Below are 27,329 nucleotides of genomic sequence, written 5' to 3'. Positions count from 1 at the left end.
AACCTGTATGTATCTAAGGCTTGATGTTGTTGAAAAGGAAATACTACCTAATTGTGGTTTGATTCTTTTTTAACTACTAAATGTCAGATAAATGTTTCATCTTGAATACTTGATAATACTTGAAAACTGTAGGTAATGTGTTATTTTGGAAAGAGTAGACAAAATCAGGACATCACCTTTACCAGCTGAGTTTTCATGGATATGAAGAGTTAGATACTGCCTCTTTTTTTTTTTTTTTAATTTGGGAATTTCCAGTCCTTTCAGTATAGAAGAGTAATGTAGAGTTGTAATACTTGATCGAGTTCTCCTTTTTTGAATTGGAAGATAAATTTATGTCTTGTTTCTAGAGTGCTCTCCTTATATAAAAATGATAGAGATGGTAAGCCTGCCCTTCTAAGGAAGGGAGCATGATTTGACTTTATTTTATACCCATAATCTATGGAATGATTATTGGGTAATTAATAATCAATGCATAGTATTGTATTTAACTCTTTGTTATTCAGGACATAAGCTTAAACATTTGTTTTCCCTGTATTATTCTTTGGCTAACTGACTTTTTGATGAGAGTTGCTTCCCTTTGCTGCTTCCCTCTTTCTTTCTTTTTTTATTAATTTATTTATTTTAGAGAGCAAGCACAAACACGTGCAGGCATGGGGGAGGGGCAGAGGGAGATAGAATCTCAAGCAGACTCCCCGCTTGGGGCTTGATTCCATGACCCTGAGATCATGACCTGAGCTGAAATCAAGAATCAGATGTTTAATTGACTGAGCCACCCAGGCACCCTTTTTTTAAATAGAAAAACCTATGCAGGGGCGCCTGGGTGGCTCAGTCGTTAAGCGTCTGCCTTCAGCTCAGGTCATGATCCCAGGGTTCTGGGATCGAGCCCCACATGGGGCTTCCCTCTCTCTCTGTCCCTGCTTGTGTTCCCTCTCTAGCTGTGTCTCTCTCTGTCAAATAAAAATCTTGAAAAAGAAAAAGAAAAACCTATGCAACCTTCCATTTAGTGATAAACTTTGTAGGTGTGGGTGTGGTAAAATATGCATAATATAATATTTATTTTAACCATTTTTAGGTATACAACTCAGTGGTGTTAAGTACATTCATGGTGGGGCGCCTGGGTGGCTCAGTTGGTTAAACGACTGCCTTCGGCTCAGGTCATGATCCTGGAGTCCCGGGATCAAGTCCCGCATCGGGCTCCCTCCTCAGCGGGGAGTCTGCTTCTCCCTCTGACCCTCTTCCCTCTCGTGCTCTCTGTCTTTCATTCTCTCTCTCTCAAATAAATAAATAAAATCTAAAAAAAAAAAGTACATTCATGGTGTTATATATAACCATTACCACTATTTCTAGAATTTTTTCATCCCATACAGAAATTCTGTACCCATTAAGCAACAACTCCCTATTTCCCTCTTGTCTCTGCTCCTCCTAACCTCTATTCTACTTTCCATCTCTATGAATTTGCCTATTCTAGATACCTCATATAAGTGGAATCATAAATGAATTGTCCTTTTGTGTCTGGTTTATTTCATTTAGGGTGGTGTTTTAAATAATTTTTTTCCATGTTGTGTCATGTATCAAAACTTCGTTTCTTTTTATGTCTTAATATACTATCCCATTATATGTATATTTCACATTTTGTTTATTCATTCATTGGTAGACACTAGGGTTGTTTCCATCTTTTGGCTTTTGTAAATAATGCTGCAGTGAACATTGGTGTACACATATGTATTTGAGCCCCAGTTTTCACTTAAGGAGTGGAATTGCTGGGTCATATGATAATTCTGTGCTTAACTTCTTGAGAAAATGCCAGACTTTTCCACAGTGGCTGCACGATTGTATAGTTCTACTAGATCTGCACTGAATTTCACATTTTTCTGCATTCTTGTCAATACTTGTTCTTTTCTTCCTTTTTTTTTTTTCCTGCCTTAAATAGTCATCCTAGTGGATGTGAAGTGGTATCTCATTGTGGTTTTGATTTGCATTTCCCTAATGACTAATAATTTTGAGCATATTTTCCTGGGTTTATCTGCCATCTGTGTGACTCCTTTGTTGTTTTGCCTATTTAAAAATGGGTTGAATTATAAGATTTCTTATACTCTGGATACAAGTCCTTTGTCAGATACAGTGGAAGGTATTGTTTAATGTTTGTATGGAAGAAAACTATTCCAATTTCTATCAGATTTTTTCCAAATTAAAAAAGATCCTTTCATTAATTCAGTATCAACAAATAACTTTGTTACTTCTGGTTCAGTTGCCTGATAAAACAGAATTTTAGGATTATGTTTCCCTTGTGAGAGGTATAACTTATACTAGAGAATGTAAAGAGAAAAGTTCTGCTTTCTGATTATGTCAGCTCCAAGAGAAGTGTAAAATTATGATTTTGGTTTGTCAGCAAATAAGAATGCTATATTTAAAATTGCTGTGCCTGCCTTTCTAAAATACCAGATATAAGTGCATAAAGTGTAGTTAACTCCTAATGAAATTCATAGAATTTTCATGACTTTTAAAATTCCAAATCAGTATATATCTTACATATATCTTCCAAATATAAAAGGTGCCCTAAAATTTTTCTTTACAGACATATCAGGCATTTTTTTAAATAAAAATGGGAGCATAGGATCTATCAAAAGATTTTCTCAAATTTATTAATTTAAATGAAAAGCAATTTTAAGTATACCTAAATTATAAATTTTAGTAGTTTTAACCTCCTGGAAAAAATTAAATAGCAGAAAACTGCATTAAAAAATTAGACTGTTGGGCTCCTGAGTGGCTCAGATGGTTAAGCATCTGCCTTTGGCTCAGGTCATGATCCCAGGGTCCTGGGATCGAGTCCTGCATTGGGCTCGCTGCTCAGCAGGGAGCCTGTTTCTCCCTCTGCCTCTCTCTTTCTTTCTCTGTCTCTCATGAATAAATAAAAATCTTAAAAAAAAATTAGACTGTTGGGGCGCCTGGGTGGCTCAGTTGCTTAAGTGTCTGCCTTTGGCTCAGGTCATGATCTCAGGGTCCTGGGATCGAGTCCTGTGGTGGGCTCCATGCTCAGCAGGTAGTCCTCCCTCTGCCCCTCACCCAGCTCATGCTTTCTCTCTCTCTTGGATAAATAAATAAATAAAATCTTTAAAAAATTATTTTTTTAAAAGTGTGTTACTTCAAATGGACACACAAAATACTTGGATTTATTTTACCTTCAAGTAAAGATTGTGGAATCATCTCATTTTTTCAGTAAGATCATTTTCACTTAATGAGTTAAATTAAAATGAAATCTGTAAAATAACTATTTTTAGTTATAATTTTCAGTTAAGTAAACATTTTTAAAGATTTCTAAGTAACATTGAACGATCTTAGGTTTAGTAACCTTTTTCAGAATGTAAAAATTCATAAAACATCTGAGAGATTCATTTCAGCTAAGGGTTCTTAAAAGGTGAAAAGTAATTTAGTAAATATTTAAGAAGTGAGAGTAATAAAATGGTTAAAACAAATTTTGGGGGACCTGGCTGGCTGGTTCGGTAAAGCATGTGACTCTAGAACTCAGGGCTCATGAGTTCAAGCCCCACATTGGGTGTAGAGCTTACTTTAAAAAAAAATTTGTAAATTTTTCCCCAAGAAAGAAAAATGTGAGTGTAAAAGCCATCTTAAGTGTCACTTTGTAACAGCTCCCACATTCATAGATAATGTAAATTGTCTAAAAATAAACACATTTTCAAAAACTGTTCTTGGAAAATTATTGTTATGCAACAATAATGTTTTATTTTTTCCAGATATGGCCGTGTGGAAAGTGTCAAAATTCTCCCCAAGAGGGGATCTGAAGGAGGAGTGGCTGCCTTTGTGGATTTTGTGGACATCAAAAGTGCACAGAAAGCTCACAACTCAGTCAACAAAATGGGAGATAGAGACCTACGCACGGATTATAATGAACCAGGCACCATTCCGAGTGCTGCTCGGGGATTGGATGATACAGTTTCCATAGCATCTCGTAGTAGAGAGGTTTCTGGGTTCAGAGGAGGTGGTGGAGGGCCTACTTATGGCCCCCCACCATCACTTCATGCACGAGAAGGACGTTATGAGCGGAGACTTGATGGGTAAGTTCCAAGGTTTCTGTAGGCAGGTATTTTGTATTTGATATGGTGAGAAACAGAAACTCATATTTAGGGGCCCCAGATGGATTTAAAGTTTTGGGCATTCTCAATGTTTCCTATTTTGGGTTGGAAACGGAAGTGATTTCTATCCCAGTGGCTGGTATCTTGTGGAATCGTAGAGGATTATTTCCTGCAGCTGGTTGGATATCTACTCCTGAGATGTAAAATGGTGGAAGATTTTGTATGGCAGTATCATTTTTGGAGTTACCTGTCTTCTAGAATTAATTATTCCTTCTCTTGGATAATCTGAAGGCCTTCCTTGGATATATCTCTGCTATCTGATGGAGCTATTTGGCTACAGATTTTGTGGTTGTACTATATGGAATATTTCTGGAATATTAGAGCCTACAGATTCTTTTAGAAGTTGATATCTGCTTCTCAATTTTCACTACACAAAGTGTACAAACAAATTGGATTGTCCCCAAAAACCTAGCAGACCGTAATGATTCAACCGCTTGGATTCTACAAACAATACTTTAATCTGGAAATCTGTACTTGGATGAAGAAGAGTGAAGGCAATGTTTGATTTTTTCCATTTTGGATCTACACAGTTTCCATGTTGGAATTATACTCCTTGATGGAATGGGAGAAATTTGAGATGATGAATGTTTCTAAATCCTGGAATATAGCCATTCTTTTCTAATTGCTGGAATGTATGGGATGTCATGCAGTCAAGATTCCATTAGCCCAGGGGAAGAGGATTACTATTTTGTTTCTTAAGCAAGTTGCTGTCCAATTAAAGGTACTTTAGCCTTGAACACATGGTGACGATCAGTTGTGGATACAGCAATCAAAATTGACTATGCTGGATGGCTACAAAGGTGAACTAATGGGGAGCAACTGTTCCTTCCTCATTTGGTGGAATCGTAGAGGATATTTCCTCTTCTGTCAGCTGCCTGATTCCTACTTAGGGCTGGAAATTTTTATGAATGTGGATGAATTTATAATTGTCTACTATCTCAAGAAAGAAGTCTGGGGGTTTGAGAGTTACAGTTTGTCTGGGACTACTTGCTTCCAGTGGAATTATTTTATCTGGTCACTAAGATTTTTTTTTTCCTTATGGTTCATCTAAATATCATTTGACACCCTTGCCCATTAAGAAGGTGGATTACCCCCATAAGAGGGGCCAAAATTGGGGAAGTTATGTTCACAATTCTCTCCCTAGATTTAATTGGGATTATAGGTCGTGTTTCCACACTTGGAAAAGGTTGGTATGTCCTGACCTGTGTATATTAGCCCCTCTCCTAACCCAAGTCAAACTCTCTTTTTTCCCCCACTAACTCTAGAAGTATTTAGTACTAATAGATGAATCAAAGAATAGCTATTAGATTTCAGCTCTGCTAGTTCTTGTGCCTGCCCTCTGTATCTTCCTAAAATATCAGCTGTAGCAGTAATTCTCCTAGAACTATTGCCTATTGCTTCTGTTGTATCGTTAATAACAGCTTTTACCAATTAACATTTGATAGGGTGCTAAATGAATTATTTGTGAAATTTTCTCTAAGTCTCAAAGGAAACCCTGTTGTTTGTTAGATGTTGAAATACTATCCAAATGCCAGAAATGTAGCAAATTTAAAAAGGAGAAAGTTATTTAAATACATTTAAATAGGAAAGGTATTACTGAATTTTTTGCCATGCCAATTGCTTTACATCATAGCAGCAAAAAGCAGAAATGGCCTAGGAAGGTATGGTTGCTACTAAGTGAAGTGATGGGTGAAAATGAAGATTAGTGCAGAGATTTGGATCTATGTATGTATTGGGGACATAGTATTAGTTGTAAGATTTTTGCCAGATGTTCTTCACTGGAAAGATTCTAATTTTTCTGTTTTTGATGATTTCTTAATCTTTTGATAGAAGATCTGATCCAAAGATAAGGTTGGGAAGAAACTCAATCTCAAGTTGAGATTCAAGTGATGAAATGGTCTTTTAGGAACTCAGGAAATGAGTTCTGGTTTCCTACAAAACTAGATGTTAAGATTTCTTTATAGGATTAGAATTGGTTTTCAGTATTAACACATAATTGCATGTGTGTAATTGAACATGCAACAATTTTTTGTAACCGTAGGTTGGCAAATATGTCGTACAGAAATATTTTTTTTAGGTTAAACCATTGCTAATAGCAACCTTCGAATGAATATCTTAGTTTCCAAAGTTGGCTGATTTCATCAGAGGCAATTTGATTTTAGCTAAAACCTTTGAGAGTATATTTCCTGTAAACATTAAGTATAGACATTAACAAGTAGAATCATGGAATAGTTGTTTTAATAATTATGTGGAATTTGATAGCACCAGGAGATAAAATCTTTATTCTTTAATTGAATTTACCATAGAATAGCATGTGTCAATCCAGTATTTTGATAACTTAAGTTGTTGTCTTTTTCTTTTAAGATTCCATTTCTATTATTAAATGTGATTGGGCACAGGAATTTACATAATCTGGTAGTTTTTATAATTACTCAAGAAGTCAAAAGTTAATGAGAAAAAGTTATACTTAAAAAATTTTTTTCTGGTCTTTGAAAATGCCCTCTTATTGCTGGGACATACATTGCAATAGGGCTTTCATGTCAGTGTTAAAATGTATTATGGAAATTTTGCCTAAAATAAATTTGTCAAGTAAAAGTTTGGTATGTATTTTAATCAGGTGGAAGTATAGAAAACTTTGATATTAAAATGACAGTCCCTTCTTGTTCCATTAAACTGCAAATGAAAAGGAGATGGTATATGTATATTTCTGTACATAAGCCAGAAAATCCCTAATAAAAAGAGCATCTGACTTGCAGAACACTAGTCATGAAAGCCCAATATACACAATGGTTGCTCAGCTGTGAAAATAATTTTTGGAGTTAAGTAAGATGTTAAGCTTAGTAGTGTTTGCTTACTAAGTAGGTTAATGCTGTTTAGCAAATTACAGTTGCAAAGACAGACAATGCTGAAATGAATGTTTGCATGACTTGCTTTTAGTTTTGCTTGCCCTTTTCTGATTGAGTAAATATTTTTCCCCCCCTCCTAAATGCAGGGCTTCAGATAACAGGGAGCGTGCTTATGAACATAGTGCCTATGGACACCATGAACGGGGGACGGGAGGATTTGATCGGACAAGACATTACGATCAGGATTACTATAGAGATCCTCGCGAGCGGACTTTACAACATGGGCTCTATTATACTTCTCGGAGTCGAAGTCCAAACCGTTTTGATGCTCATGACCCCCGATACGAACCTAGGGCTCGGGAGCAGTTTACACTGCCCAGTGTGGTACACAGGGATATCTACAGGGATGATATTACCCGGGAGGTACGAGGCAGAAGGCCAGAGCGGAATTACCAGCACAGCAGGAGTCGGTCACCACATTCATCACAGTCTAGAAATCAGTCTCCTCAGAGACTGGCTAGCCAAGCGTCTAGACCTACCAGGTCCCCTAGCGGCAGCGGCTCTAGGAGTAGATCCTCCAGTAGTGACTCAATCAGCAGCAGCAGTAGTACCAGCAGTGACAGGTAGGTTAACAGCTTTTTGTTCTAACAGACGAGCTGTTGAATAAAATGTCACAAATTCTCAACAATCAGTGGTAATGATTTGTAGCATAGTAATATTTTTCAAAGTAAGTAATCTTGGATCATGTATATAACAAATGAAGAGGCTTTGATTAGTGGGTGGCCATGGAATTCACCATTCTGTCAAGTACCTGCAACTAAGTGATTTGCAAATACTGTTTTGTGCTCCAGACGCTCAATATTAAAATGGCCAAAAGAGTTAGAAAAATGGTAACTTTAGCTGAATGAAGTAAATCCTGTGCTGTGGTATCTCTTTAAAGTTTTTAATTTCTTGGGTGTATAATGTTAACTTCTATTATTTTGGTTGAAAATTCATAAAAGCCTTTTGTTTCAGGATGTATTGGTGAAATATATTGTTGACACATCTGTAAGTGACTAAATCAACTTTTGGATACATTTTAACTAATTTTAACATCAAGGTGATAGCCAATTTATAAACTTAAGTAGAAAAGCTTTCTTTAAATGTAGGTTGTAACAGCTGTTCACTAAGGCTGAGTGAGCTAATTTCATTAGTTGGGATTTTTTTTTTTTACAAAGGAGTTTTATTCTAAAGATAAAAGTAATTTGAAGGTAATCTTAACAGAAACAGCTTAGAAGTTTATCACAGATCTAGGTAGATAGTATAGCTTACTCATTTTATAATCTTGGACAAGTTACTTAAGCTGTCTATGCCTCAGCTTTCTCTTTTGTGAGAATCATGCTTTAAAGTTACTGTGAAGATTAAAATGAAAAAATGTATTTAAGTGCCTAGCTTGATACCCATATATATTAAATGCTGCCTTTAACAATTGCTAGCTATTATTATTACTGCTTCAGTCGTTGGTAGTCTTTAACCGTTACTCGTTTCCAGTTATTGTTATTCATCCTACTTATGCCAGATATCCTAGTTTTATATTTGGATGGTGTGTATTTTAAATTTATAGGATACAAAATTTTTTGACCTGATTAAAATGCCCAGATTAATTATTTTTCTTTTAGTATTGCCTGCTTCGAATTAATTTAAGAAAAGTAAATGATCATGTAATTGGGGAAAATTATGTTCTGGCTCCAGTGTTGTAGCTCTGTGACATGGATGAAAAACCTTAACCTCTCATGATTTTATTTGATATATTGACAAGGTTCATTTGAACTCTATAAGCTGGTTATAAAGTCTTGTCATGTCCTGCTGTCTCCTACATAGAATTAAGATGCTCAAGTTTTAGTCCTTTTTCCCTAAACCTACCTCATTAAAGGGATACAGTAGCATTCCATTGTGTCAAAACTTACTGAAAAGCCAACCAATTATGGAAGTGTTGAAGTTGGAGAAACATGATACCTTCAGGATGGCATTGTACCTTGGTGGGAGTGATAGTGGTTTGGGATCTGGCCCTTAGCATTGTGGGCTCACAAACTTGAACCCAGAGGCCATCTGATTAATTTGATGGAGCTGATCACTGTTTACGTAAGCTAAAGGAACAGTTACATGCTTCTGAATATTCACAGTCAGAAAGATAACTGCCACAAAGGCAGGATAAGCTTAGAAAATGTATATGGGGACTGAATTAGAGTTGTTGAAGTTATTTCCTCTTCTGTCAGCTATCTGATTGATGGTTAGGGCTGGAAGTTTTTATGATTTAGGGCTATAAAGGCTATTATGTAGGACTTTAACAAGAAGAGCTGAGTTTTAGGCCAGGCAGGGGACATTGTGGGTTGAAGGAACAACCTGAAAGGATACAAATGGAAGAATGTTTTGTGAATAGCACATAATTTAGAATGACTTAACGATGATAATGATTTTGGGTTTGGTTCTTTATGCAGAGATTTTGAGAAGGGAGATAGTTTGAGATCTGTGATTTAGAAGGGCATCTGTGACTTAGGAAAGACCGAGATTATGGTGAGGAGGCTGTTTCAGTAGCTTGGAGAAGGAAGTCTTGGACTCTGAGAATGCCTAACTTGGGACAGGTGGGAGAGACATTATGTTAATAATCAGATTTTATTGATTTGTGAGAAACAGGTGAACTTTCTGGCGATGGGACTGAGTGACAGGCCTTTCAGTGCTATCCTCTAAGAACGGGACCAGATCTTCCTTTGTGCACACCATAGAGTCTAGCATATTGTCTTTCTCACAGTACATGTTCAATAAATAGTTGAAATACTTAGATACAGTTCTTAGTTAATATAACGGATAAAGCAAAATTAATGTAAATACCTAAAAGATTTGGTCATTACATATGATTGAAGCAAGTACAAGGAAAAGAAATCTTTTGGTGGGCAGAGCATACCATTATCCCTCGGTTCAGCCTCCCTTTTATCAGATGTCCCCTTTTCCTTTACTATTACGTTGACCTCAGAGTGTAATATTTTGAGATGTTATATAGATTCAGAATGTTCAATTTCCTTTTGGAGGAAATAAGTTCTTTTTTGTAATCTTTAAAGGTTTATGACTGTGAAACTATGACCTTCCAAGTTTTTTAAAAATGTTTCAAATTAGCATCTTATAGTAGATAAAATATAGCTTGGTTCTAGCTATAGAAACAAGCTTGTATTCTGTCTGCATGACTGACTGGGAAGTTAATCACCCTCCATCCCCCTTAATTGTTGGAGCTTTGGTGAACAGATTCCTAGCAGTGCATTTCCAATGAGTAAACATGGGATTGATAGCAGTCTGGTTGTGAACTCTTTATAAATGACACACTTACAGTTTCTGCATAACTGTTCTCAGTATTTAACTGGTGAGAACTGGGACTTAATGGTGTAAACTTTCCTGTGTGCAGCCCTGTGGTGCTGTATGTCTCTTTCTCTGTCATGGTTTAGGAAGTCACTTTTCCTTTCAACAGAAAATTTTAAATGCATATATTCCATAAAAGTATTTATTTTAAAAGTCCTGATTGAAGTTGAACATACTATATTTCTGTAGTTTCCTATCATTCGGTTTCTTTTTCCTGTCACATTAATGAATTTTCTGTAATACAGGTTAAAGGAATTGAATTTATTGAATTTAAATTAGTTCATAAACTTTCCCGATATCTTAAAGTAGTTTTTGACTGTGCTTTGTTTCCCAGTTGTTTATTTTGATCACACCCAAAGATAATTGGGCTGGCTTAGGGTCCCTGAACTTGGATGGGGGAAAATTACATCTTTTCACTGGTAACCTGTAACTGAAATTAAGTATTGCCTCCCACTATTAAAGTAGGCAACAAAAAAACAGTAGTATTGACAGTATGAGTTACTTTGTTATGAGTATAAATCCACAGGTAATTTATTATAGTTGCAGATATCTCACAATGGGGTTTCTAGTCGTCATTACTGGGAAGTAGTTATTAAACTCAATGTTAAGTATTGTAATTTAACGTTAATGAAAACATTATATCACAAAAATTTAAATATTTTAATAACTGCGTCAATATAATTGGTTTCCCTTTTATTCCTATTTATTTTACTTTATGCATTTAGAAACATTATTCTGGAAAATGGTGCATAGACTTCACCAGACTGCTGAAAAGATATCCTGGCCGTCCTTGATTTTGTACTCAATAGAGGTTTACTGAATGAATGGGGGGGAAATGGATGAAAGGGTAAAGGGAGAGAGTTAAGATTTGGATAATCCTAAACTTGTTCTTATTCCATTTCCTCCTATTCAATAGGTTACTTCTCTATATCTCTTTTTAGTCTAAAGTTGACTTTTGAGTTTACATTCAGCCATCTATTTAACAAATACTGTTTTTGTGTGTACCAAATTTATGGAGTAAGATAGGTTGTATGGAGCCCCAAGAATAGAACTAGTTTATTTATTTTTATTATTTTTTAAGTTTATTATTTTTCTGTAATCTCTCCATCCACTGTGGGGCTTGATCTCTTGACCCCGAGATCAAGAGTTGGATGCTCTTCTGAGCCAGCCAGGCACCCCAAGAATAGAAGTAGTTTAAACATTTGGAATGGCTAAGCCAAAACAGAAAAACTACATATGTGTCTAATTAAGAGCTAACATGTATTTATATTAATCTTGGTGTCTATGGCTAGTGCATCTTTCCAGCTTTCCAAAAGCAGCCTCATCTCCCTTAAAAGCTTTCTGGGTTATGGTCATCCTTTTCCTTTTCGTTCTTCTGAACCCTTTTGGTTTGTCTGTCTAAATATGTCTGGTAACTACAGATTGTTATTCTCACAAAAATAGGTCTTTAGGTGGAAGCAAAATGAATGTAGTAATAAGCAAAGGTAACTACATGAAAATAACTGTAGGAAGTGACATTTCATTGTCTCTCTGTGACTTTTGGTAAGCCATGTGGCATTAAATCATGCTTAGTTACCTGTTTGAATAAATCAGAATTTCTTTTCTTTTTTGCGGGGGGAGAGCAAGCAAGAGGGAGCACTTGTGACCATGGGGAGGGGCAGAGGGAGAAGGAGATAGAATCTCAAGCAGACTCCCCACTAAGTGTGGAGTCCAACTTGGGTCTCAGTCTCGCAACCCTGAGATCTTGACCTGATCTGAAATCAAGAGTTGGACACTTAACCAACCTGAGCCACCCAGCGCCCTGAATCAGAGTTTAGAGCAAGCTTTCTACATACAGATTTTTAAAATTAGGATAAGTTGATTTAGAAAATATTTGATGAAATTTCATGTGCTTTTTGGTATAGTTGATTATGTTACTAGAATTTCTTTTATACTGTCATGATTGGAAGATTTTTTTTAAAGTAGGCTCCATGCCCAGTGTGGGATTTAAACTCATGACCCAGAGCTCAAGAGTTGTATGCTCTACCAACTGAGCGGCCCCCGTAGTTGGAAGATTTAAGGAAGAAGCTTGGGGACAGGAAGGGGTGGGGGGAGAGACAGACAGACAGACACTCTTTTTCTTACTTCCAGGGCAGGAAAACTGACATTTGAAATAGCCTTTGTGGTGTTTATTTAAAGTAACAAGAAAAGCATATGAATCTTCGAGTAATCAGACTTTTCAGCACTTATGCTTTATTAAGATGTGGTGTGATTTATGCTGAGGCCCATCTCTTGTTTAATGTCAGCTTTGCAGTTGGAATAATTTACTTATTGAAAGGGAAATGAAAAATAGTTTCATTTTTGGGGGGGGACACCTGGGTGGCTGTCATTAAGCGTCCGCCTTCAGCTCAGGTCATGATCCCGGGGTCCTGGGATCGAGCCCCGCATCGGGCTCCCTGCTCCTTGGGAGCCTGCTTCTCCCTCTCCCACTCCCCCTGCTTGTGTTCCCTCTCTCGCTGCGTCTCTCTCTGTCAAATACATAAAATCTTTAAAAAAAAAATTACTAAAAAAAAAGAAAACTCTTTTTTTTTTTTATTTTATTTGAGAGAGAGAGAGACCAATCTAGAGAGAACATGAGTGGAGGAGGGACAGAGGGAGAGGGAGAGGGAGAGGCAGGCCTCCCGCCGAGCAGGGAGCCCGATGCGGGGCTCCATCCAGGACCCCGGGACCATGACCTGAGTGAAAGGCAGACACTCAACTGATGAGCCACCCAGGCACCCCTGAAAAATACTTCTTATTGCTAGTATTATTTATAGAACTTGTTCATATATTTCTTTTATTTTTTTTAGTAAATTATATCAAAGTTGACCATAACCCTACTCATTTTTTTAATGATAGACCATTTAAGAATATTTTACCTGAATTATATTTAAACAGTAATTAGCATATTGAGTGGATCCTGGATTTTTACAACAGATATAGTTAAAAGGAATCTAATGAGCATATTTTTTCTATAAAGATCAGTTCTGCTAGTCATTTTGTGATCAAGACATAATAGATTATAGTTTCTTAGAGGGGGAATTTTATTCAAATAACCTTTTGTCTGTGATTTCAAGAGGAGGTTTGCAGTTATTTATTTAAGGTGAGAGAACTTACTTTCAGGTTCATGTCGAAAAATTTTCCAGGGCGCCTGGGTGGCTCAGATGGTTAAGCGTCTGCCTTCAGCTCAGGTCATGATCCCAGGGTCCTGGGATCGAGTCCCGCATTGGGCTTCCTGCTCCTTGGGAGCCTGCTTCTCCCTCTGCCTCTCTCTCTCTCTCTCTCTCTCTCTCTCTCTGTCTCTCATGAATAAATAAATAAAATCTTTAAAAAAAAATTTTTTTCCAGGCAACGCTCTCAGGTCTCCTCCCTCTTTGGGAGCTTTGTACTATTGCTCATTAAACTTTGCTTTACTGTCACTCAACTTAAAAAGAAAAAAGAAAATTTTCCAAAATTGCTGTCATCTTGCAGGCTTGTGAAAGATTGTGGATGAGGCTGATAAGGTGAGAGGGAAGCCATTGGGATTGGTGGTGTTATATGTATCAGTGACCATGTACCTTCCGTTTCTCTTATTTTACAAGTATGCTTATTTAGAATGTTGATTTGGGGAAGGAACACTCATTTTATTACCTGACTATACAGTTTGCTATGATATATATAATGTGCTGGAAACTGTCAGATATGGAAGTAGTTTTAATACATATATGAAGTAAAGGTTTTTTTTTTTTTTTTGAAGATTTTATTTTTTGAAGATTTTGTTTGTTTGGGGGCACCTGGGTGGCTCATTTGGTTAAGCAGCTGCCTTTGGCTCGCATCATGATTCTGGCCCAGGATCGAGTCCTGCATTGGGCTCCCTGCTCAGTGGGGAGTCTGCTTCTCCCTCTGACCCTCCTCTCTCTCTCTCTCAGATAAATAAATAAAAAATCTTGAAAAAAAAAAGATTTTGTTTGAAGGATGCCTGATGGCTCAGGTGGTTAAGCATCTGTCTTCGGCTCAGGTCATGATCCCAGGGTTCTGGGATCAAGTCCTACATCAGGCTCCCTGCTCAGTGGGGAGTCTGCTTCTACTTCTGCCTGCTGCTCCCCCTGCTTGTGTTCTCTCGCTCGCTCTCTGACAAGTAACTAAATAAAATCTTTTTTTTTTTAAAAAAAAAGATTTGTTTGAGACAGAGAGAAAGGGAGGACATGAGGGGGGGAGAGGGGCAGAGGGAGAGGAAGAGCGAGAAGCAGACTCCCCACTGAACAGGGAGCCCAACATGGGGCTCGATCCCAGGAACCTGGGATCGTGACCTGAGCTGAAGGCAGACGGCTTAACAGACTGAGCCACCCAGGCGCTCCTAAAGATTTTATTTTTAAGTAACCTCTACACCCACATGGGGCTCAAACTCATGACCCTGAGATGAAGAGTTGCATGCTCCACTGACTGAGCCAGCCAGGTGCCCCAAAAGTCAGTTTAAGTGTTAAAGGAATTAATAATTAGCAGTTTGTTGGTGATTGTTGTAATGTTTGTTTATTTTTTTAAAAAGATTTATTTATTTTAGAGAGCAAGCATGAGCAGGGGGAGGGGCAGAGGGAGAGTCAGAAACAGACTCCCCGCTGAGCAGGGAGCCCCACATGGGCCAGATCCCACGACCCTGAGACCATGATCCAAGCTGAAATCAAGAGTTGGACGCTGAACTGACTGAGCCACCCAGGCGCCCCTGTTGTAATGTTTAATCATAAAAACACATTTGTCTGCGTTATTAATCCTCAAAAATGATGTTTTATCTATAATAACGAATAGGCAAGTAGTTTCTGGATTTAGTTGGAAATAAAATTTGGTTCTGTTGGACTGTGATTCCTTATTCTGAGATATATTTAGGGGCACAAAAATAGAAGAAAAAAAATTTTTAAGATTTTATTTATTTATTTGACAGAGACAGCAAGAGAGGGAACACAGGCAAGGGGACTGGTAGAGGGAGAAGCAGGCTTCCCACTGAGCAGGGAGCCCGATGTGGGGCTCGATCCCAGGATGCTGGGATCATGACCTGAGCTGAAGGCAGACGCCCAATGACTGAGCCACCCAGGCGCCCCTAGAAGAAATTTTGTTAACAGAAGAAAGTCACTACTGCTTCAAGTAATGCCTTTTAATCTCAGGGAAAAAATGATACAACAGATCAAACCATATTTAGGAAATTGGTGTTTAGAAACCATGATTTTTTCCCCCTAGCTCCTTTGTTTGTAGCTGTGTAGGACTGAAATGAGAGTAGAAATTAAGTTGGTTTTATTGCATAATACCAACCTTTCTCCTCTTTGCTACTCTTTATACCTGTCAGTTTGAGATGATCACTTAAATTGAAAAGAGTGTTTTTTGTTCTTTGAGTGTGTAAAGAGAAGATACCTATGCACAGAAACCATTGAAACATAAACTATGCCAACTAAAATGTAAAAATAGATGATTAGATGTTTATTGATGTGGGGATAACTGGTGAAGTGTATGTTTTGGGAGCATTCAGAGGACTTTGAAGGAGGAACAGTAAAGGTTTATCTAAGCCTTTAAGAAGCCAAAGTTAAGGATAATAAATATTCTTAGGAGAGATGTTTCTTTATCTTTTGCCCCTTCTAAAATGAAAATATTTGCATGCTTATTTTAAGTCTAAGTAAAATACCATGTTAATGCATTTTAAATAGCTGATTTATTTCTGGGTTTCACAACCATTCTTAGCCTGTTTTATTATTTTGCACTTCTCCCTCATTTTTACTTTTTTAAACAGCTGAAATTATCTTAGATTTAAAAAGGAAGACTGTCTTGCTGAAAGTCAGTATTGTAAATAAAATGTATTCATTGCTTTATTTCCAGCCATTAAATAAAGTTTTTATCTTGAAATTTGCAACTCTTATTTGTGATGAAATTAAATAAAAGCCATCTAGTGGTTTCATTGACTTTATTAGACCATTCTCCTTGAAATATTGGTATCTAAGTTCTCTTTTTTTTTCATAGAAAATTTATTTTTTCTTTTTTTTTTTGAAGTACAGTTGACAGGTATCAAAGTTCTTTAAAAAGCTACCTACTTGGAGGGAGAAGGGTTAGGGGGGAAAACAAGAACAGCAAGCAAATTAGTGTGTCTGCGGTCCTGGAGAAAACTGTTAGATTTAAAATACACAAAGCCTCCCCATATTTTGAGTAGCTCCCTTAAATACCATTACTTTCCAGAAGATTGAACATTTGTTCATTCCCTCTTAAATCAGTTTTGGGGCTGTTGAGCAGCATGGAATAAATGTTTGGCAGTGTGTGCTTTGGAGAGTACAACCCAATAAGTGTGTGTGTGTGTGTGTGTAATTATGTATATGTGTGTTTATGTATATATGTATTAGTAGTATCTTTTTCCATTCCCACCATCAGTTGAAGAGGCTATATTTTTGAAGTTTATTTTGGGGGCAGTAAGCTACACAACCTTCTGTCTTTTGGAGTCATATTAGCTTGCCAAGCCTTTTTAATGCTAAATATGAAAAATGGAGGTGTTTGCTTTCTGATTACTCTGTTGGACTTAACTTCCATTGTGGAGATCTATAAATAGATCAGTTTCCTTTCTGGTTTTCCTCTTTTTGTCAAGTATAAGCATTTCAGGAAGGCTTTCCATAGGTAATAGGTGGTGTCAGCATTAGGGTTCTGTATGGAATAGGCAGTTTTGGAAACAAGTGCTAGGCTGATCCATATTTGCTCTGTACTGGAGAATCCGGCTTTCACTTGAGATTCCCTGCTGCTAGGGAAATGACAACAAGGTAGACTTAACGCTGAGAGCAAATGAGGAGAACTCATTGTGTGCTGCCTCGGCAGCCAGTGTGTCTGAATATTGTGGGGAAAGCTAAGAACTGGTTGTTTGTGAGTCAAACCAGCCTAAACTGGAATCATCCAGTTTGAGTTGGCCGCTTGCCACCTCCCAGAGGCTTCCTTATTTTGCCAGAGTTTCTGCCCAGCCCTCAGCCCAGGGGGTGGGGCGGGGACCAGGCAGGCGACTGCGCTGGGACTGGACAGGCAGTGGGGAGGAGCAGGCCGTGAAGTGGCTGCCAGTTAACCCCGGTTCGTTCCTAGGGGGAGGCATTTCAGATACAGTGAGGAGTTTAAGACTAGAAGCTGGTGTGAACTCTATTTCCAGTGCATCTTTATTATTCCCTTGCTTTCCCTGTAACTTTTTGTTTTCTATCCTTTAAAAGCCAAGGCTTGAAAAACAGTGTCTGCCATACCATTGCTTGGATGCATAATAACACGGTTTGCACTTGGTGATAATTTACTACCAAAAATTTGGGGTGCCTGGATGGCTCGTCAGTTGAGTCTCGTATTCTTGATTGATTTCGGCTCAGGTCTTTGATCTCAGGGTCGTGAGATCCAGCCCCATGGCTCCACCCTCAGCCCAGAGTCCGCTGGAGATGTCTCTCTCTCTCTGCCCCTCCCCCCGCTTGTGCTCTCATTCCCTCCCTCCGTCTCTCTCAAATAAATAAATTTTTAAAATCTTGAAAAGAATTTATTATCAAAAATTTAATTTCCAAAGTTCCCCAGGAATTTTGCTTTTAGTTAAGTTAGTGTTTTTGAAGTGACAAACTGTCCCTCCCTCCCTTACCCTTTTTCATTCTTTCCGTTTGGGTTGTGCAGGGGTTTGTTTTGGTTTGATCTTAAATGGAAGAAATGAAAATAGATTTGGGGGTAAACTTGTGACTCCGTGTCTTGTGAGTTTTAATCTTGAAGTAAATTTTTTTTTGAAGTGAATTTTTTAAACGTTGCTTTCAAATTAACAAAAAGTAATTTAGATTAAAATTCTAAACAACAAATCTTAAAATTAAAAAAAAACTGTCCTGACTTTTGTTTAACTTGGAGGCAAACTCTTAAAAAAAAAAATTATGCTTAAATTGCAAATTGTTAGTGTCATGGCTGCTTTGTGCATATAAAGAACCTCTTGGCTTTCTTTGAGAAATAAGAAAATTAAGTGATTAAACATGGCCTAATTCCTGATCAGAGAATACCCAGAAGTCACTAAGCCACAAATAAAAGAGTACATTTATTTTTGTCTTTCTGGATGCCAGGGCTGTATAGAAAATGGAAATTTCCATAACCTTGCTTATGTTTCAGACTTTTGGAATGAGATTGAAACCTCTGTTAGTCTCTGTTACTTATGGTAGAAATTTACTCAGAGCAATTTTGATGTTCTTCTCTTTTATCTTTTTTGAGTTATTTACATTTGGAGGTCATTCTCAGAGACTCTGGTATAATTTCAACCTGCCCTGAATAAGGGATCATCCATCACAGATATAAAAGAAAATGTGGTAATCTTATTTTAAAGTTAAAATCTTATTTTAAACATTACCATTTTCTGAAGCTCAGAATTAGCCAAGATTTTATTACAGGTACTGTCCCCTATTTTTTTTTTTATCTGTGTCTTAGAGTATAAACTAAATGATTACCTTTATTTATAAAGGGTAGTTTTATGATTACTTCTCTTGTGAGAAAATAGAGCACCCAATTTATTTGCTTAGAAAATCTTGTGGTCATTCATTAAGTTAGATGCTACTGGAGTTGACTGTTGCTAGAAATTGTATAAAGTGACCTCTATAGAACATCTTCCTAAATCCACTTTGTTGAATAGATGAATTTCCTCTTTCCAGATAGACAAAATATTAAGTGAAATTTATATATATATTTTAAAGATTCTATTTACTTATTTGAGAAGAGAGCACACACATATGAGCAGGGTGAGGGGCAGAGGGGGAGAGAAACTCTCAAGCAGACTCGGTGCTGAGCTCGGAGCCCGATGTGGGGTTCGATCCCATGACCCCGAGATCGTGATCTGAGTCAAAACTGAGAGTTGGATGCTCAACCGACTGGGCCACCTAAGTGCCCCTAAGTAAAATACATTTTAAGATTAACTTTGCAAAATATAGAGTTGGTTTCTCCTAAGAATCTGAGTCATACTCTAAAAATTTTTCTTGATAAAGATGAGATTAGAAGAACTATATACTAATATGCGGGTAGAAATATATATATATATATATATATATATATATATATATAGCTCAATAAAATAGGGTTGGACATTTTTAGAATTTGGCTTAATCATTGAGTTTTTTCTTAATGTCATAAATTAAAAACTTTTTTAAAAAACGTGTGAATTGTTGGTAAAATCCTAAACCAAGGGGTGGTGGGTATGTTTTGTTTTAAATTATCAACGAAGATAGTTTTTGAAGTATAAAGTGGTAGGTACCCTGGAACTAAGGTCCACTTTTTCTGTTAATTCTGTACTTTTCTTTCTTTTCTTTTTTAAAAAGATTTTATTTGTTTGAGAAAGAGAGAGCACGAGCGGGGGAGAGGAAGAAGCAGACTCCCCACTGAGCAGGGACCCTGATGTGGGACTCCATCCCAGGACTCTGGGATCATGACCTGAGACGAAGGCAGACACTTAACTGACTGAACCACCCAGGCGCCCCTAATTCTGTACTTTTAAAGTGGAAATTTATGCCTTTAAGATTTGTTTTGCTCACTTCTTAGAGCTATCTGGAATTATAATGAGAAATATTTGTGGCTTTATCAAGATAACACCCTGGCATTAGTTTTTTGTAATGGTTTTTATATATGCTATAACAATTATTTAAAAAAAAATCAAACCTCTAAGGTGTGGGGAACCTGGGTGGCTTAGTCGGTTAAATGTCTGAATCTTGGTTTCACCTCAGGTCATGATCTCAAGGTGTGAGATTGAGCCCCCAGTCAGGCTCCGAGCTCAACATGGCATCTACTTGAGATTTCCCCCCCTCACCCCGCCCCTCCTATTTGTGCATTCTCTCTCTCTCTTTCTCTCATAAGTAAGTCTTAAAAACAGTAACAACAACAACAACAAAACCACAAAACCTCTCAAGTGTTATCTGTCATAAATGGCATTTCTCTTTAAGGATTCTCATGGCTTTAACATGGCTTTTTTTTTTTAAGGTTTTTGTTATAAAGATTTTATTTGAGAGAGAGAGAATAGAGCAGTGGGGAGGGGCATAGAGAGAAAGCCGACTTCCAGCTCAGCAGGAAGCCTGATGTGGGGCTTGATCCCAGGACCCTGGGATCATGACCTGAGCCGAAGGCAGAGGTTTAACTGAGCCATCCAGATGCCATCCAGATGCCCTTTAACATAGTCTCTTATTTAACAGGTGATATGTTTGTTTCTTGAGCTTTTTGGTTCAATAGCTAGGTTACTCAGTACTGTCTACTGGCCACATTGAGCACTTGAAATTTGGCTAGTCTTTACACCAGTACTGATCTTTGCTATAACATGGACGAACCTCAAAAACATGCTAACTGAAAGAAGCCAGTACAAAAGGCCACATCTATATGATTCTATTTATATGAAATATCCAGATAAGGTGAATTTATACAGACACAAAGTAGTTTAGTGATTGCCTAGGAATGGAGGTGGAAAAGAATGGGGAGTGACTGCCAATAGGTATGAGGTTTCTTTCTGGGGTGATGCAAAATGTACTAAAGTTATATTATGATTGTATAACTCCATAAATGTACTAAAAATCATTAATAGTATACTTTAAAATGGGTCACTTTTCTGGTGTGAAAGTGTATCTGTACTGAGTTGTAGCAAAAGAAGTATTAATAATTTTTATGTTGACTGTGTGTTAATATTTTGAGTATATTACATTAAATATATTATTAAAATTCACTGTTTCTTTTTACTTTTTAACAGGTGACTAAAAAGTTTCAAATTTTGGTTTGTATTATAATAACTTCTGTTGGCTAGCACTGTTCTAGAATCAAGTTCTGTTAAGATTGTAATGTCATGAAGTAATTTACATCTGTTTAATGCTTTTCATTTTGTTTCATAAATAAAAACAGAATACATTCTTTTTATTTTAATTCCAAGACCCTTCTATTCTCTCTGCAGTTATGGATTAATGGAAAAGGTTCTTGGGACTTGTGAGCTTAAAATATAGATTGAACTACTTTCAGATTCCATCTTTAACAAATTTCGTATTGGTCAGGTTAAAGTGCATATTGATTTCTAGGGTGGCCAAGGGAATATTTCAGCTTTTGAAAAATGTAAATATCTAAGCCTCCAAATAGTTTAATTCCCCAAGAAGAAAATTAAATCATTTTAACCAGAGTAATTTTTCTATAATTAAAAAAAAATCTTTAAGCTGAAAGTTTTAAGTGATGTTTAATACTTTTGATAGAGGTTTAAAATGTATGTATTAATATACAGTGGAATTCTGGTGTTGGAATTAGAATAAGACTATTTAATGGATACAGTAGTGCTTCTAGATATGATTTATATAACCAAAACTTTTTTTTTTCTTAATTTAAATTTTAGTTAACGTACAGTGTTGGTTTCTGGAGTAGAATTCAGTGTTGAGTTCTGTGATTCTTTGAATGTCATTTTCGGTGGCAGAGGGAGGAGCAGACTAGCCTAGTGAATGTGCTTTGTCATGGTGGTTGGAGCCATTTGGACTGTAGCTTTTGAGTTTGTTTCCACTGGAAGAAACTGCAAGAGTTGCTTAAGCAGAACTTTAGGCTGGAGTTTCGTAGTGAGTAATTTGAAGTCATTTATAAATAAATAAACAAGTGCACCAAGTAGTAGATGGCTTTAGGCTTCCTGCTGGGGAATTAGGTGCCCTTCTAACCTCTTGGGTCTGGAACTGCCTTAACAGAGAGTTCAGAAGTGGGAAATAGCAGACTTTTTTATTCTGGATAGGAAGGAGATGTAATTAGCACCAAAGTTCAGTTGGAAGAAGGCAGAACTCAAAGTTCAAATTTACTTGTGGGTTTGGTAAAAAGGTTACAGCAGTTGTACATAACCACTTGGAATAAAAAATACTATGGTTTCACTTGATCTGTAGGCTCTTTTGGTTTATGCGTTTTGAAACATTTTGGTTGTTCAAACAAGAAATACATCTGATTTTATATACTGCGTGTGGTTAAGGGAATGAGAAAATCCCACTGTATTATAATTGACAGTTTAGATTTCCTCTCAGTTTGTCCCTTGAATAAGACATTCCGTGGATGTTCTAAAGGCTTTGCTGCCATACAGGATTTCTTGTTCTTTAGGCAGACATGTATATCTGCTTATAACTTTTAGGGATAATACATGTTTGATGCTTTTTGCTTTGAGTTACTTGTAGCAGGTTTTCTCACTCTTTAAGGGTTTACCAAGAATATGATGACTCTGGGGATGCCTGGGTGGCTCAGTCGTTGGGCGTCTGCCTTGGGCTCGGGTCATGGTCCCAGGGTCCTGGAATCGAGCCCAGCATCGGGCTCCCTGCTCTGCGGGAGGCCTGCTTCTCCCTCTCCCACTCTCCCTGCTTGTGTTCCCTCTCTTGCTCTCTCTCTCTGTCAAATAAACAAAATCTTTAAAAAAAAAAAAAAATATATATATATATAATGACTCCATGAGCTCAGGCTCTTTGGAATTTAAGCCAAAAATAATTCTAAGGCAAGATGTTTCAGACACAGTGACAATACGTAGAAAGGTAAGTTTTTTTACATTACCCACTATGAAATATGTATTTAGCAGAATCTGTCTGTAGCAGAATCTAATCACATATGGGCTCCACACCTCCACCCCCTAAAACATGAACATAAAATGGTAATCAACACTTTGTGACTAGATATCTGCTAGTTCATCATTTTAAAATTCTTAACTAGGGAATTTTAGGGCCTTGTAATGTCACCCGATTCTCAGTAATAGTTTATTTTATTTATTTTAAAAGGAGTTTTTTTGAAATTTTTTTAGAATTTTTTTTTTTTAAGGTTTTTAATTTATTTGTCAGAGAGAGATCTGAGCACGCACAAGCAGGGGGAGTGGCAGGCAGAGGGAGAAGCAGGCTCCCCACCGAGCAAGCAGCCCGATCTGGGGCTCGATCCCAGGACTCTGGAATCACGATCTGAGCCGAAGGCAGATGCCCAACCAAGCCACCCAGGCGTCCCTGGATGTTGTTGTTGTTATTTTTTTAATTCCAAAGTAATCCTTACACCCAACATGGCTTGAACTCAAAACCCTGAGATAAAGAGTTGCATGCTCCACTGACTGAGCCAGCCAGGTACCCCTTTAGTAATAGTTTAATAAGAGCACAGCCCCTTTCCATTTTTCTTTTATTAAAACAGTAAGTTTTGAAACTTTCAAATATATGTTTAAAGATTTTATTTATTTGAAAGAAAGCATGAATGAGCCAGAGGAGGGGCAGAGGGAGAGGGAGAAGCAGACTTCCTGCAGAACAGAAAGTCTGATGCAGGGCTCAATCCCAGAAGCCTGGGATCATGACCTGAGCCAAAGGCAGATGCTTAACCAAGTCTGAGCCACCCAACCTCCCCTCAAATTATATTTTTAATGCCAGAACTTCAATTTTTTTAAATTGTGGCAAAATATACATAGCATAAAAGTTGCCATTCTAACCATTTTATTTATTTTTTAAGATTTTATTTATTAGAGAGCAAGAGAGAGCATGAGCAGGGGGAGAGAGGCAGCTGGAGAGGGAAAGGCAGACTTCCCCACTGAGTAGGGAATCCAGTGTGGGGCTTGATCCCAGGACCCACCGAGGTACCCCCATTCTCACCATTTTAAAGTATACAGTTCAGTGCCGCTAAGTACATTTTACTTTGTTGTGCAGTCATCACCAACAACCATCTCCCAGAGCTTTTTCTTCTTCTCAGACTGAAACTCTGTACTCATTAAAACATAGGGGTGCCCGGGTGGCTTAGTGGGTTAAGCCTCCACCTTTTGATCTCAGTTCAGGTCTTGATCTCAGGGTGGTGAGTTTAAGCCCTGTGTGTGCACCCAGCGTGGAGCCTACTTAAAAACAACAAAACAAAATTTCCTCCAGCCCCCTGGTAAGCACTGCTTTATTTTTTGTCCCTATAGAATTTGACTACTGAAGGTACCTCATATAAATGAAATCATACAATATCAATCCTTTTGCATCTGGCTTATATTTCATTTAACATGTTTCAAAGATTCATCCATGTTGCAGCATATGACAGAATTTCCTTCCTTTTTAAGACTGAATAATATTCCTTCAGGGTTTTTTTGGGGGGGGGGTAAACTTTAATTACCCAGCACTCATCCTACAGATAAACTGTTTATGTTCCTTTTACTTAACCCCATCCAAAGACAGTAAGTAATAAACTTAAAAAACATTAACTGCAGCTGTAATTGCATCCCAGAGAGTTTCTTGTATTTAATTTCTTGTGACGCAGCTAACCACATACAACATATTTAAGCTCAATTTTTTTTTTTTAATTTTATTTGACAGAGAGCAAGAGAGGGAACACAAGCAGGGGGAGTGGCAGAGGGAGAAGCAGGCTTCCCACTGAGCAGGGAGCCCGATGCGGGGCTCGATCCCAGGACCCTGGGATCGTGACCTAAGCCAAAGGCAGACGCTTAAGGACTGAACCACCCAGGCACCCCTAAGCTCAATTTTTTTTTTTTTTAAAGATTTTATTTATTTATTTGAGAGACAGTGAGAGAGAGAGAGCGAGCACATGAGAGGGGGGAGGGTCAGAGGGAGAAGCAGACTCCCTGCTGAGCAGGGAGCCCGATGCGGGACTCGATCCCGGGACTCCAGGATCATGACCTGAGCCGAAGGCAGTCGATTAACCAACTGAGCCACCCAGGCGCCCCCTAAGCTCAATTTTAAAAGCAGTATTTTCTGCCAAACTCCTTTTAAAGTAGTCTTTAATGATTTTGTTTTTCCCTCATTTATGTAAACTCTTGAATTTCAGAAGAGGAAGATAAATAAAACCAATTATTTTAATTGTGGTTGAATTTGCTACCACTTTAGTGACCATGAACACTAAACCTGTTTAGTATTAATCTTAACCTACCTGTGAAGTGGACCCGGGGTCGCCTGGGTGGCTCAGTTGGTTAAGTATCAGCTCTTGATTTCAGCCCAGGTCATGATCTTAGGGTCATGGACTCCACGCTCAGTGCAGAGTTTGCTTGAGACTCTCTCTCTCCCTGCCCCCCCATCCCACTTGCTCCCACACGTGCGCTCTCTTTTCCTCTCTAAAATAAATAAATAAATCTTAATGAAAAGAAAAAGAAAAGTGAACCCAGTACTTGTCTAAGCTTTAGACATGCTTGATATTTATAAACGCTCATAGTTAAAGACTAGATGGAAACTAGAACTCAAGAAAGGTTAACTTCTGAGCTGTATACTTTCTACTAAACTTAGAAATCCTTAGGGAGGGGCACCTGGGTGGGTCAGTTGTTAGGCGTCTGCCTTCGGCTCAGGTCATGATCCTGGGGTCCTGGGATCGAGCTCCACTTTGGGCTCCCTGCTCAGTAGGAAGCCTGCTTCTTCCTCTCCCACTCGCCCTGCTTGTGTTCCCTCTCTCGCTCTGTCTCTCTCTGTCAAATAAATAAAATCTTAAAAAAAAAAAAAAAGGAAATCTTAGGGAATAAATTATTTTTTATGTCAGCAATAAAAGCTGATTGCAGTGAGAAGCAGAATTACTGCTGTTGGAATTTGGTTCTCTTTCTGCTTCTGCCTTTGTCAAATAAAATCTGTTGACCAGAATAAAATTGGGGTTAAAATACTGGTTTCATAATAAAAAAATACAGTTCCACTCTTTAATGTATCAATAGTTTCTATTAATAAGTATCCCAAATTTAAAGAATTTAGACAACTTTTCATTACCTTTGGCTCTAAAGAGCTTAATTTATCATTTATACAGTAGAGCTTATAGTGTTTTCCCCATATCTTTTGCAGTAGTTGCAGAATCACCAGTTAGAGCTAACTCCTTTCTCTGAAATAATTTCTGAGGAACTTTACCTGGAGAAACCCGGTTGTGAGACCCTTTGATTTAGCAGAGCCTTATTGATAGAAAGCAGCAGGAATCCTGTTTCATTGACTGGTTTGGAATCTCTCATCTTTTTCTATGGTGCAAAGAGAAGAACTGTTCACTTTGTATTTTACTTTATAGGTCGTGGGGGGGGCACAATAACATAAAATTTACCATTTTAACCTTTTTTTAAAAAAGTAATCTCTCTCCAACATGAAGCCTGAACTTTCAACCCCGAGATCAAGACTTGCATGCTCTACTGACTGAGCCAGCCAGGCGCCCCCCATTTTAACCATTTTTAAGTGTGTATAGTTCAGTGGCTTTAAGTACATTTACATTGTGCAACCATTACCACCATCCACCTCCATAACCTTTTTATTTTTCCAAACTGGAACTCTGTATCCATTCAGCAATTTCTCATTCTACCTCCCCTAGCCCCTGGCCATCACCATTCTACTTTTTGTCTGTATGAATTTGACTATGCTCGATACCTTATGTAAGTGAAATCATAAAATATTTGTCCTTTTGTGACTGGCTTATTTCATTTAGCAGAATGTCCTCAAGGTTCATTCAAGTTGTAGCATATGTCAGAGTTTACTTCTTTTAAATCAATTTTATGTTGATATCATACTTTTTTTATCCAGTTGTCTATCCATGGACTTTTGGGTTGCTTTCACCTTTTGGCTATTAAACATACTAGGAATGTGGGCATACAAATATCTATTGGGAGTCCCTGTTTTCGATTCTTTTTTTTTTTAAGTCAGTAAATTTTTAAGGAATTGTACATGTAATTCCTTCCACTGCCAATCACCTTAGTTCCTCCAAAGTCAAAAAATCATAATCTTCATAGCCCCTCCCTCCCCCCCTCCCTCCCTCCTAAGTAGCCTAAAGATACTTAAAGATTTTATTTTTAAGTAATCTCTACCCCACGTGGGGCTTGAACTCACCCCAAGATCATAGTTGCATGTTACACTGACTGAGCCAGCCAGGTGCCCCAAAAATAACCCTTTTATTTCCGCGAGGCCACTCCTGGGAGGACTGCGGACTGGCCTCTCAAACGCAGTCTCCAAAGCGCTATGACACAAAAATAGCCCTTTTAAAAAGAACTTTTGTTTGGTCCCAGTTGTCACTG

The 27,329-nt window shown here is 37.7% G+C and overlaps 1 protein-coding gene across 4 annotated transcripts in view; it reads left to right on the top strand.

Annotated features, from left to right (window-relative positions):
- The window catches only part of SPEN (spen family transcriptional repressor), a 94,844-nt gene that overhangs the window by 23,862 nt on the left and 43,653 nt on the right, over window positions 1-27,329 (top strand). For 3 of the 4 annotated variants that reach the window (XM_025856274.2, XM_073903309.1, XM_025856273.2), the window contains exons 2-3: window positions 3,753-4,073; window positions 7,144-7,620. In XM_025856274.2, coding sequence (XP_025712059.1) covers window positions 3,753-4,073; window positions 7,144-7,620 — 798 coding nt within the window. The remainder of the gene's footprint in view (window positions 1-3,752; window positions 4,074-7,143; window positions 7,621-27,329) is intronic. The other variant, XM_025856275.2, reaches the window with a different exon arrangement.

The sequence above is a fragment of the Callorhinus ursinus genome, unplaced genomic scaffold (genome assembly GCF_003265705.2).
Source record: "Callorhinus ursinus isolate GAN/ISIS: 27379988/994484 unplaced genomic scaffold, GSC_fseal_2.0 scaffold18, whole genome shotgun sequence".
Taxonomy (NCBI): Eukaryota; Metazoa; Chordata; class Mammalia; order Carnivora; family Otariidae; genus Callorhinus; species Callorhinus ursinus.
Note: the sequence above shows the minus strand (reverse complement) of the source record. Positions and strands in the feature narration are given on the sequence as shown.